At 38.7% G+C, this 13,707-nt stretch overlaps 1 protein-coding gene across 41 annotated transcripts in view; it reads left to right on the forward strand.

Annotated features, from left to right (window-relative positions):
* The window catches only part of LOC143018069 (MAP/microtubule affinity-regulating kinase 3-like), a 500,962-nt gene extending 487,494 nt beyond the window's left edge, over nucleotides 1-13,468 (forward strand). For 40 of the 41 annotated variants that reach the window (XM_076173146.1, XM_076173149.1, XM_076173148.1 and 37 more), the window contains 3 exons: nucleotides 7,314-7,425; nucleotides 10,023-10,127; nucleotides 10,350-13,468. In XM_076173146.1, the coding sequence (XP_076029261.1) occupies nucleotides 7,314-7,425; nucleotides 10,023-10,127; nucleotides 10,350-10,463 (331 nt within the window). In that variant the 3' untranslated portion in view covers nucleotides 10,464-13,468. Of the gene's footprint in view, nucleotides 1-7,313; nucleotides 7,450-10,022; nucleotides 10,128-10,349 lie in introns of all 41 variants that reach the window. The other variant, XR_012965728.1, reaches the window with a different exon arrangement.
* Nucleotides 13,469-13,707: the final 239 nt, after the last annotated feature.

The raw sequence follows: 13,707 nt of genomic DNA on the forward strand, positions 1-13,707 counted from the left end.
TCAGATTTTCTGCTTATTTTATTTATTTGTTTATTTATTATTTTATTTTATTTTTGCTATCTCTGTGCAAATCATATGAGAGATAAAAAGAAAAGAGAAGAAAAGTAAAACTTAAGATAAAGGAGGCAAAGAGGAAAGCTGATGTGTAATTGGATAAGAGTATGACAAAAATTTGAAAGTAAAATAAAAAGATATTTTGGAAGGAAATTAAGAGAGGAAGAGGAGGTGAATCAAGTAAAGAAGGAAAGGTGCAGATGGAGAGCTGGTAATGGAAGAGACAGCAGTAAGAGGGAGATGGGCAGAGTATTTTAGGGAGTTGTTAAATGTGAAGGATAAGGAGGGAAAGGTACTTGCAGTGGAAAGCACTAAGAAAATGACAGTGAAGAAAGAGGAAAATGGAGGAGAAATAAGGAAAGATGAGGTAAAAGCAGATATCAAAATGATGAGAGCAGGTAAGGCACCTGGGTTTGATGGGTGTCATGCGAAGTGTTCAAAAAAAGGAGGTACAGTGATGGTGAACTGGCTGATGAGGTTGTTTAATGTTTGTCTAAAAGAGGGTAGAGTGCCAGAGGACTGGAGGAGTGCCTCTATATTTCCACTTTACAAGGAAAAAGGGAACAAGTGTGAGTGTAGTAGTTTCAGAGGGATCAGTTTGTTAAGTGTAGTTGGGAAGACTTATTGTAGGGTTTTGACTGAGAGGATTAGGAGAGGAACAGATGGAGTAATTGGTGAGGAACAGTGTGGGTTTAGGACAGGTAGGGGTTGCATGGATTAGATTTTTGTGGCAAGGCAGATATATGAGAAAGCTTTAGGAAGAGGAAGAATGTTATTTTGGGCCTTTATGGATTTGGAAAAGGCTTATGACAGGGTAGACAGGAAGGCACGGTGGGAGGTATTGCAGACATATGGGATAGGAGGAAAGCTGTTTAGAGTAGTTAAGAGTTTTTATGAGAGTAATAGAGCCTATGTTAGAATTAGAAATGGAGAGAGGGAGTGGTAGAACTTTGCCAGGGATGTGTTATGTCGCCCTGGCTATTCAATTTATACATGAATGGGATAGTGTGAGAGGTAAACGCAAGGGTTATGGGCCAGGGATTGGAGATGTTTAAAGAAAATGGGAGATAAAGCAGTTGCTGTTTGCTGATGACACTGCACTTGTAGCAGGATCAGAGGAGGGATTAAGGAAGTTAGTGACGGAATTTGGTAAGGTGTGTGAAAGAAGGAAGTTGAAGGTAAATGTGTGTAAAAGTAAGATGATGAGATGTACAAGATGCAGCAAATTGGAAATGAGTATTAAGGGAGAGAGACTGGAGGAAGTGATAGCTTTAGATATTTGGGCGCGAATGTGGTGGGAAAAGGAGGAGTTGAAGTGGAGGTAGAATGTAGATTGAGAGAAGAGAAGCAAGTAAATGCTTTGGTGGATTAAAAAGTGTAATGAATAAGACCTTTGGGAATATATGCTCAGAGATTATATGAAAGAGTGATTGTACCAACAGCACTGTATTTGGCAGAAACATGGAACATAAGAGAGGAGGAGTTTAAATGTGTTTCAGATGAAATGCCTGAGAAGTATGGTAGGTGATACTAGGCTGGATAGAGTGAGAAAGGAGGTGAGGTGGAGAGTGGGGGTGGAAGATAGGGTCGATGAAAGATTAGTAAAAGAGGTGTGGAAGGAGTGAAGAAGGGAGGCAACCAAGGATGAGATGAATGGATGTGTAAAAGGGGCATTGGGAAAGAAGGAAATGTCTGATGAGGAAGGAAGGGGGATGACAGAAGATAGGGGTGAGAGGAGAATGGTGTATGGATAATGCTGTGATGCATGGAAGGGAGTAGGTGGGGGATGGGAGGGTGAGGGAGTATGTGTGAATGATATTTTAAGACAGCCCAGAGGGATTTCTCCGTCTACTCTTTTCCTGTGTTAGGGGATGGAGAAGGGGGGGGGTCACCAATTAAATGAAGTGACCTTACTGTGGATATGCTATATCTTGCTGCATTGCTGCTGACCCAGAGCAGTGGGCGAGATGCAGGGATGACCCATCATCTAGGAGGAACAAAGAAAAGAGGGAGAGAGGGGTTGGGAATGGGAGTGAACTATGTGGGAATGAAATGGGTGGGAGTGGATATGTGCCTTTGACTTTGGCCTTGGTATATGCATGTATATTTATGTACTGTTGGGCCCAGGTGTTTTAGATGGTAGTTTGATATGGCTTTCTGTATGCCAGATAGTAAAGGATGGCATAGGATTTATGTCTAGTTTTAAATTGTATCTTTTTTTTTTTTATCTTTGTTTTCTGATTTATTTAAGTTTGATTTGGAGAAATGGATGTTATTGGTGTTTCACTGTTGTATTGGTGATTGATGTGTGTGTGTGTTTTTTCTACTTCATGTTTGGTTATTTGTTTTGGTAATGGATTGCTCCATTTGGTTCATGGGTGGGGGTGGATTAATTTATTGTACTTCATACATGGTTGGTATTTGTTTCCCCATCAGTATATATTTTTTCCGGTTCTATTTCTTTTTACTGTTCGTTTTTGTAATGTCATTTGTTGTGATTTTTCTTGTGTGGTATTCAGTGTATCTTTTAATATGATTTCATTTAGATTAAATCATAAAAGAAGTGCACTTAATGCCCTTTCCCTCTGTAAGTGGCTGAATTAAAGCACATCCACTTCATATACATTAAATCCATTTAGCTCTCCTCTCATCTCAGCACCTTGTGGTAGAAGGCTTATCTCTTCTTCCCAGCACACTGCTCAGGTTGAAGGTAATACAGTGAGAGACGGTGCTTGTTCAGCAGGGCCAGGGAGTCTTAGCTCACAACTTCATTATATGGTGGAGGGGGGGAATCTGCATCTACTCAGACTGTCTTATAGAGATGAGAACATCCCTTCAAGCTGCATTATCCTTTCATCCATTTATAATATTGTTTCATTCCTATCTTTTCACTCAACACTGCTGAATCAGCTATTCCTAGTGCATTCAATGCCCCCATGACCCCCATTCATCACCTGATTCTTGGTCTTCTTCACAAGTTCCCTTGATCTGCCTTATTCATCATTTCCATGATCTTATAGAAGACAAAAAATAATTAGATAAGATAAATATTTGGAGAGCTAAGACGAGAGGGAGGAAATGGTGGTGGATGGAAGTGGAATGGGTGGGAGTGGGTTAGTGCCTTTTGACTTGGCCTCCCTTATAAGGGGGAAAAAGCCCTTGGCATATAGATAGATAGAATTTAGAGATGAATATAAACAATATTAAGGCAAGATAATAGGAAAAAAGGGTGAAGAAGACTCACAAGGAGATGAGTGGAATAGGTTAGTGTTTTTATCATAATAATTGTTGTCTGTTGTATTAATGTAATATCAAAATACAATTGACCCACCTATCATCATAGATTCAAAAAGAACTGATACTCTCAAACATTACCAAAGTACTAGAGGGATTTAACTAGAAAGTACCACCATTAAGAAGTGATAGTGGCAATAGACATGACTGTACAGTCCCTTAGATGTATTCCATCATAAAAGATCAGAGACTGACATTCACAATGATGATAAGATATGGCCAGCAAACCTCTTAGGTAGCAGAGTGCAAAGTATCTCAAAACAACAAACTATCAAGAATGAAAAGATTGTGCATTGGAGTCTACCAGGGAGCAATACTATCAACAACTTATGACCTCACCACTCCAAATCCAGAGCATAACATCAGAGATCTCATCCATGTAGATGACCTTATAATAAGAGCTTGGTACAGCAACTCCAAAACAATGACCAAAAGCAGACAAAAATACCTAATAGATAAACTAGGACAATAGTTGAGACAAAACAGATTGGCAGCCTCCTTTCAGAAATCATCAGTGATATTTTTCACCCCTGAAAACCATGAATCAAAGAAACGTCCACTAGTCAAACTGACCAGCCAACTTCCATTGGACAAAAGCCTTTAGGTCCAAGGCTTTACCTTTGATATGTGTATGTCCTTCAGCCTGCACATCAAGGACCTAACAGTGAAAATCAACAAGAAACTAAATATACTAAGATCAGTAACAAGCACAGGTAAAATCCTGCAGAAAGGAGCTCAAGGTTATATATAAACAGCTTTTAAAAACCTTACTTGACTGTGCCTCCATAGCATGGTTTCCTTCAATGAAGAAATTGAACACCCTACAAATAACGCAAAACAAAGTATTGAGAAGAATAGTAAAGGAATTAAATCCATCCCAGTTGAACATTAACACTCCAAAACACTCTTCATAGAGCAGCACATGAAAATGTTAGGCATACAGTCCTGTGCAAGAGCCTTCAGTCATGAATTTTATGATTTTCCATCAAAAAGAATTATTTCATTGTATTTACCTAGTTGTATTATACGGGAAGGGAGCTATGCTCGTGGTAACCCGTCTTTGTATCTTTCAGCACACTGTTTTTTTGTTTAATTTGTTCCAACTATTTATCACTCGAGCTGTTTTTTTTTTTTGGTGTGTGTGTGTGTCTTTTATATATATATATATATATAATCAGTTAGCAATAAAAAAATATATATTCCCCCATCAACTGTGGTGGTTCTGACTGTGGACAAGATGATGTTCTTCAGATGTACTGGCCTTAAATGACATTATCTGGTCATTTTATAAGTGCTGGGCTATGTAAAATATCCAGGAGTTTCTGTACTTAGGTCCTGAAAAAGTGCAAAATTGGTAATGAAAAGTCCTTATAAAGTCATGAAGAAATAACCTGACAATTGAGAACCCTATCTCATCCATCTATCCCCCCCCCCACTAAAAAAAAATATATATATATAAATAGTACATACATATACTAAGGGCTTTGTCCCCCCTTTCAAGGGTCATCCCTGCATCTTGTCCACTGCCCTGGGTCAGAAGCAGTGTCACAAGACACAGCACATCCACAGCAGGGCCACTTCATTTAATCCCCTCATGCAGAAAAGGAGAAGACGGGGAGAAATCCCTTTGGGCTGTGTCAATCTAGGAGATTGAATTAGTACTTAGAAGATTCTCACATTACTGAAACAACAAAACAATATCTCTTTATTGAGTGACCTGTGGCTGTTGCCAGTTACCTGGGAGCCATGGGTCTCCTACAAGGGAGATCAGGGACATTAGATTGTGTTAGTATGGAACTGTTTCTGTGTCCTTGGCTTGTAGGAGGGAAGCACTTCTTGATGGTCAAATCTCTTGTGTGAAAAAAAAGTTGGAGGAAATGCAGACCAAGTTGATAAAGAGAGATTATGGGACCCAGTCTAAAGACCATCAGCCTCTTGGGCTGCACTTCCAAGTAGAGGTGAGGATGTTGGCAGTTTTTGAGGTTGGATAACTGGGAGGTGATTCAATGTCCATTTCACAGGACCACCACCTGTCTTTGAAGGTATAGCATTTTAAGAGTAATTCCTAGGTAGGGACCAAAGACCACCTGCAAGTTGCTCCTGCAAGACAGACATGAGAAGTAATTATCTCCCAGCTGCTTGTCTTCAAAACCCATCATCACCATCCCCATCTAGCAGTGGAGCTTGGAAGGGTTGACACTCCTCCAGACTGGGCCCAAGAAATCTCTTAACTTTGACTGTAATTCCTCCTCTTTTCACACAGTGGTGTGATAACTGACTACTACTCCCCTCTTCTTACTGCTATGACCTGGTGATACACAGGCTGCCCCACACAAATACAAGAAAGACTACAATTCAATATTTCTTCCCTTAGAAGTCTGTGAGATGGCCAGGACTGTTGCCAGCCACTGCAGCAAAGAAATAATCACAAAGTTCAACAGGAAGCTAAAAATCACCAGAATGGTGTCACTCTTGTTACCAGTGGTTGCATTCATATCCTCAACTATTATTATGTTGTCTTAACATTGTAACCGTTCTGATACATCACATAATTTCTTTGACCTTTTCCTTGCATCTTTCCAAGTTCACATCACTCTTCTTTCATTTTTTGTTTTTGGCCATGTAATTCTTGATTTCATATATCCATATCCATTAGTTTTTTGTTTTTTATTCACATGTTTACATACACACACAATTCCTCCCATCCTTTGTTATTTACTTCTTCCTTTCATCTTCCAGTCTCATGTCTTGTCTCACTGAAGACAAATGCATCTGTCCTTTTTACGTCAGGCTCTTGTACTGTCCTGCGTCTTCAGGTTATTATATTATTCAGCACCCAGTAGTAGGTGTTATGCCAGTCAGTGGTACCAGGATGTTTCTCCATCGGATTTTATCTTGGAGGATCCCTTCCTCACTCAGAGTTTCAATGTTAAGAAAATCATGTCTGTTGAGGGCTTCTTCAACAGTTTCTTTCCATCTCTTTCTCGGTCTTCTTCTACCCAGCATCCATTCCCAGCAACTCCTTGCAACTCTTTTTTTTCTTCCATTCTTTCTAAATGTCCCAGCCATCTTAGCTGGCCAGCATCTGTTTTGCATAGCATGGAACAAATGCCAATGCTTTTCTTTATATCTTTATTCTTTACTCTATCTCTCATTTTTCCAACTATGGCTCTCATTGGTCTCATTTCTGCTGCCTGAATCCTGCTGCTGTCAAAAGACATTTGTATTTTTTACCATCATATTTCCTAGGTGATATTGAACTCTTATCTCTTCTGCTAATGGTCAGTATTTCTGTCATTTCTACATTCATTTTCATACCTTTCTATATAAAGCACACATTCTATCCTTTTAAGTATCTTCCCTGTCTGTGCTCCATTCAAATATATTTCCTGCACAAGTCATTATTCTGTTCTTATAGTCTTCCTCTCTACCTTCCTTAAAATTCATCACAGTTTCCATATATGCTATGAAGAGCAATGGGGATAACTCGCTTCTTTGTTTAACCCCTATCCACTTGGATCACATATTCAGCATAATATATTATATTGTTATGTAACAAGATCTGATGTGCAATATTATCATAAAGAGGAATGTCAGTTATTTGATTGATATATAATGCTTCTCTTGGAACTTGATCAGAATGAGGCTATTACCATTTTTGAGACTCAGTTGCAGTATTGCATTGTTTGACAGTTGAATGTGTTGTTATGGAGAATGTAACTGCCATTATAGTTGGATGACAAATGGAATATGTTGTTTTGTTTGTTTACACAATTCTCGTTAGTTTTTCATAATGATAATGTGGTTTGCTTTGTTCAGTGGATCAGTAGTCACTTTGTTACCAATGTTAAACAAACTGGTACAGTTGTATATGCGAGAAACCATGTGGGTATCTCTTATTTCTTGAATATCTTGTATCTGGAAAAGTTGGCATTATTTTACTCATTTGTTATTTGTTGTTTCAGCACCTCGGTAAATAATGAGGAACAGGTAAAACCCCGATCCTTGCGATTCACCTGGAGTATGAAGACGACCTCCTCCCGTGACCCCAATGACATCATGGCGGAGATTCGCAAGGTAGACCCGCATCATGAATGACAAGTAATCCATCTGCATGTCATGCTTAACACTGTCTTGCTGCTGGCTGCTATCTCTCCTCCCACCACCCACCTACCTTTCCATCTACCCAAGCTCAACCAGCTCTCCAGCCTCATCCTAGATATCCTTTTTTTCCAAATGTTACCCTTTCCACATACTTTTACACTTTAGTATCTTATTTGATGCCCAAACATTTTCTGATCCATACAGCATCACACTTGAACACAACACTAATCAGTTTTGTACATCATCAATATCCATTCTCTTAGCTGAAGTTAATTTTGTTGTGTTTTCCATTTAGTTTGCATTGAATTTTTGCTTGCATCACCACTTGTATATTATTTCTTTCAGTTTCAAAACTCGTTAACTTTCTTCTGAAATTTCATTGTTTACATTATTTCACATTTAAATTTCACATATTTTTGTTTTTGTTTTCATTCTTTGGGTAATGAGCTCATTATCCACTTTTATCTTCACTTCCAAAGTTATTCATTATGTTCATTGTTTGCCATTCACTAACATCTACAAATATCATTTGATATTAAACCACCAAACCATAATCAGTAGCCTCACTCTTTTGTCACAGTCTCCTCACCAAACTTCCTTCTCCTCTTTCCCCCTCCTGTCCTGTCCTCCACCTCTTGCTCCACCTCTTGAAATGAAGTCAGTTGTGCAAAAACAAAAGCAAGAGGGAAACTACAGTACCTGGTGTATGGAGCTTTGAGAGATAAACTAGATATGAACACTCTTGTCTTGAATAAACAAGAGGGGAAATGTGTAGAAGTGAGAATTTCTCTGCTGAGAGGTTGATACACTAGAACAAATTTGCGATGTTCATAGAGAATTGAGCCTCATAATTTGAGAGTAAAGGTAATTTGTGCATTTATGCTTTCTCATGATGAAGAGAAAGATTTGGTAATTGCAAAAATCATAAACATGCAATTTCAGTTAAGAAATTCATGCACAAGACAATGGGATACAGCCCGCAATGATCATAGTCTTCATGACCAGCAGATGGAGAAACTTGGGTATTGGCTAACAAAATGCAGAACCACATTACCTGTAGTGAGTTGACCAAATTATTGTAGACAATCCTCACAAGGTAGATGCAAACTCACACTGGGTAGTTTTGCAGGCTCACTTGTCCAACCATTGATGGACACCAGAGTGTCTATTGGCTAAGTGAGCAAAGCCCTCCATGCCAACTTCTTCCTTAGTACATACATTGCGGCGTGTGGTGTAGCAAGTAGAGGCTCTTGTTTTATTGACAACCCCTGGATTTTTTTTTTTTTTTTTTTTTTTTTTTTTTTTTAACCCTCCCCCCTCCATCTTGTAGACCAAATGTGGATCATTGAGACTTTGTGTACTTTTGGATGGCATGGCAGCATTGGTGTTGTGTCTGCAGGTGTGTGCTACCTTGTTAAACTACCTGACAGCTCCAGTATTGATATGTTGCAATAATTGTTTTGGCATTTTCATGTGCAATGTCACAGCAGCAAGTGTGACCCTTAATTGTTGCATGATAGTTAAAAATTGTTTGTTTTGTGGACGAGCGCAATTGATTACATTAGATATTGTTATAGTAAACCTGCATTTCTTTTGCTGGTGTGGAGAATTTTTTTTACAAATATTCATGCAGTAATATTACTGTTTACACAAAGAACTGCATGAATGTGCAACTTGGCTTAAGATGACTAGGTTTGTTACTTTGTTGGGTGGAGTTGTTATGCAAGTTAGGCCCTGATTACCAAGCATTGTTGTGTTGGTGCCATTCCGCTAATCTTGTGTACATTTTCCATTGCAATAAAAATATTTTTAAATTACATTCTGTCCAGTTTTAATTGTCAACAGATTTATGTGCAACAACTTCATCTATACTGAATTGTACACATTAGTAAATGTGGACTGCTTCATAGTTTATTATAATTTTTTAACATTTTTTTTTATAAATTTTTTCATTGTTTTATTTATTTATTTATTTATTTTTTTTGTGTAAGAAAGGCAAGATACATAACTCAGATGGAAAAACCTGATTATAGTTGATAAACATCATTGCAATGCCTTTAATCACGCCTGATAGTGGCTGCCACAGTATTGCAAGCAGCAGCTACACCGACAAGAATGGCTGGCTGGCCTTGTGTGCATGTAGTGTTCCCTTTGGCTTTGTGTACTCCCATGGCCTTGGCTGCCTCACTGACTCCTCTTAATGCCCATCTGCAGTGTACCTCAGTCAGTGTGCACATGATGACTACTCTTGTGTAGGATGATGAATAGCAGATTTCATTAGCATGTGCCCCTCTTAGAGATAGCGTAGGTGTCAAGACAGTGTACCTTGTTACCTCTACTACTATTTTTTTTTTTTTTTTTTTTTTTTTTTTTTCTATTGCTACATGTGGATCAAGTAAAGTTTTCTGAAATAATCTTTGCCAGTTGTTGGCTTTTCAGTTTAAACTAGATCACAAACTTGCTTTCTTTTCCCAATATATATTTTATTCTCATGAAGACATATATGGTTGAGACTGCTCAACAGCCTTCAATGTTGAACTTATGTTTGGAGGCTCGTGTTGGTTTTTCAGGTGTTAGACGCCAACAGTTGTGATTATGAGCAGCGGGAGAAGTTCTTGCTCCTGTGTGTTCATGGGGACCCCAATACAGATTCTTTGGTACAGTGGGAAATTGAGGTAAGATTAAGAGCAGGATTTTGTGTTAGGAAGCTGTCATGTAATGCTTTACAGTCGAGGAAGTATAGATTTGTTATGTAGTGGTTAGTGTGGACACTAAGGATATTTCATGTACATTACAGTTTTAACCTCAAATAATTGCATTGCACTCTACCACATGAATTATAAAACCCCTTTTGCACTGTTACTCCCTGTCCTACTAATTTATATATTAATTGACAGGTTTGTAAGTTGCCAAGACTTAGCCTGAATGGGGTCCGATTTAAGAGGATATCAGGTACTTCAATTGGCTTCAAGAATATTGCTAGTAAGATTGCCAATGAACTCAAACTGTGACTACAAGACAGCCTGGTGGTAGGCCAAGCAGTATCGGCTCTGTCAGTGGGTCACTATGTTGCCTGAGGTGGTGATGCAGTAGCAGCAGCAGGAGCATCACAGCACCTGGCACTGGCACTCCGGCACTGCAGCAGCTAGGAGTGGTGTGGCCCTACTCATGCCAGGCCGACAGTTCCTCAATGTCTCCAAGTGTTGGTGTGACTGCAAGGACACTTAGTGACCTCAGACAACCCTCCTAGTGATTTTCAAGAGCAAATAGAAATTATATCTTTGTATAGCAAGCTGTTTTATTAGAAATGCTTATTATATGATGAAGTGATATGTGACAAATCACTCGCCTGTCTTAGTTCTGACCCCAATCAGTGTTGGGGCGAGACTCCCGCCCCACTGTGTTGGACTAAAGAAGCAAGAGCCACCTCACGCTGTTCATCATTGCTGGCATCTCCCTCAATCAACTGGCAACTGGAGAACAAGACATATTATATATGGTTGCCAGTATCAGTGACTGTTGGCCAATCTCAGCCCTACCAGTGAAGTGCTCCTGTTGAATGCAAATGGGACTCAAGCAGTGGACTGTGGACGCCACTGACCTGTGAGAGTGTGTTGAGTGCTTCAAGTGTCTTAGTACTTACTTCTCCCTGACTTGTTAAGCCATTTGTATTGCAGTAAAGGAGTTGTTGGTGTTGAAAGAGCACCGGCAGCACACCAAGGACTGACTGTGGTGCCGCATGCCTGTCTGTACACAAGGAGGCTGCCACCATATCATTAGGTGTTGTCTCTCAACCACGCAGCAGAAGTCTATACCATTATCATCCATATGTGTTGCACTCACAAGTTAACCTGTAAGCAAGTTCCAAAGGAACTCTTAACCTTGTTTCTGTACATATTTTGTCAAGGAATGTGATTTTCCAAATGCCCAGTTTTGTTATGTATTACCTGTAGGATGATTGATTAAATGATTGCCCATTATCATGTACAGTATTGTAAAGATTGGGTCACACTGGAAGATATGGACTGAACCCTGAGGATTACTGTTTTGGCATGACCAGCTGTACTCACCAAGCCCTGGAACTTGTGTACAAACCAAAGAATGGGGCTTTGCCTGGGGTAGGTCCAACTAGTGCATTTCAGTGTGGAGTGTGAGCAAGTTGTCAAGTACCAACCCTTTGTTTTGGCTGTTCATCCCCCTCCCAATTTCTACCTGGTGTGTATTTAACGACTGCCTCCCCTACATGTAGCTGTGCAAGTGGGACACTTGATGAGAGATTTGGCTTCCTTTTCACCTCATAGCATAGCCTCTTTGTAATGCAACACAGTTCTCCCCCCCATACCCTTCCCCTTCCCAACCTCCATACACCACACACCCATGCATCTGCTCTGGCTTCCTGGCTCTTTTATGTTCCATATTCATTTTTATATTATTTAATGTTATATATATTTTATTTATTTATTTATTTGTTATTATTATTTTTTTTTTTCTTCTTCTTCTTTTTCTTCCCCCAAATATTCTTCTATCTGTCCAATTCTGTTCTCAGTTGAATCAATATTTGTCATCTTGTATGAAGAAAATTAAAAACTTTGGACCTGAGGTCATAGGTTTTGCAAAGAACAATTACATAACAATTACTGTATTAAAATTCTTATTAGATATTTTTGTAAATTGTTAGTTCCCTTTGCATCTGCCTTCTTGTCCTGATGAATCTTCTACTTCTTCCTCTTCCTTGTTTTCCTGATCTTCTTCCCCATTCCTCCTCATGATCCTCCCCCTCCTCTTCCTCTTGTAAAAACTTTAAAACTTTCAAAACTATCCTTTCTTCATTGTCTAAACTGGGATTGTTTCTAATCTTACATTTCATTTGAGCCGCTCCAGCCTCCCAATTGGTGTCCCCGAGGTATGGCCCAACCTTTGCATTGCTCTTGTGCTGCCAAGAATCTTGCAGGACTTGGCTTTGCTTGGGTTGTGCTCCCTTGCTGCCATGTTTGATACATCCATCTGTAGATATTTATCCTGCATTGTCATATCTTCATTTTATTTGGAAATTAGTAGGTAATCATTGTTCATCTGGGTTATACATTTTTAGTGGTGGCAGTTAGGCAGTGAGAGATTTTGGGGAATTTAATCATTGTAAATTTATAGTTGCTAATATTTAATAAAAATTCTAAGCTGGCACTGCTGTGTGGACCACATTTGACCCTAACGGCTTCCATCCAGAATAAACTCTTGAGTTCTCTCTCCTTTTCTTTTTTGTTTTATTTTATTTTATTTTATTATTATTATTATTATTATTTTTATATATATATATATATATATATATATATTTTTTTCACAATAAGTGAAACTCAGTATACACTACTAAGAAAGGAAGCCTTCACACAATAATGATACTAATTATGATAAACTATAACATTAACCTGGATATCAAAACTTTTGAAACCTAATTTTTAAATCCTTTGCTTGAATGCACGGACCAAATGGGTGCAATTTTGTAGCCGTTTGTTAGAAGCCCTGCATCCTTTCTCCTGGTTTTTATTTTATTTTTCCATATATTTATTTATTTATTTTGATTACAGGACTCTGCTAAAAGACAAACCTGAATAGCTGAAAAGTTTTTTAACATTGTTTATTTGATACGTTATTGCTGAGGACACTGTTCATTCCTGTAAAATTACCTGTGTACATACTCAACCACTAGCCCTTGAAATACAGTGAATATTCAATATGATGCCTTTGTTTCTGCATTCCCGCTATTCAACTGTTTATCAGCCCTGTCTCCTCATCCACTCACTTGTTGCTAGCATCTCAGTAAGCACCAGTTTATGTTGCATTACTTGTACAAATGATGAAGTGCAGTAGGCATAGGGAAGGTTTGTACACAACACTAAGGTAAGCGGCAGACGGAGGTGTGCTTGTGTGAGAGAAGAGTTGGCGGCTCACTATTGTTAGGCATCACAACCATTTATATTCAACAATGACATAGCGTTGAAAATAAAATTAAAAACCTGTGGTTCATTGGCTTCCCTCTATTCCTTGAAATTTTGTCACTCAAATGTCCATCTTCATAACTTTCTTGCTCACAGCAGTTTGCACCACCAGCCTGAGCAGTTACCAAAGAGAAAGCGGGATGTATTTACCTAATTGTGTAATTTCTAACACCTTTCAAGTCATGTACATGCAACTTTACTGAACTAAAGTGGGTATATGTATGTATGTATATATATATATATATATATATATATATATATG

Source organism: Oratosquilla oratoria, chromosome 34 (genome assembly GCF_046742065.1).
Source record: "Oratosquilla oratoria isolate Oo_2021 chromosome 34, ASM4674206v1, whole genome shotgun sequence".
NCBI classification, from domain to species: domain Eukaryota; kingdom Metazoa; phylum Arthropoda; class Malacostraca; order Stomatopoda; family Squillidae; genus Oratosquilla; species Oratosquilla oratoria.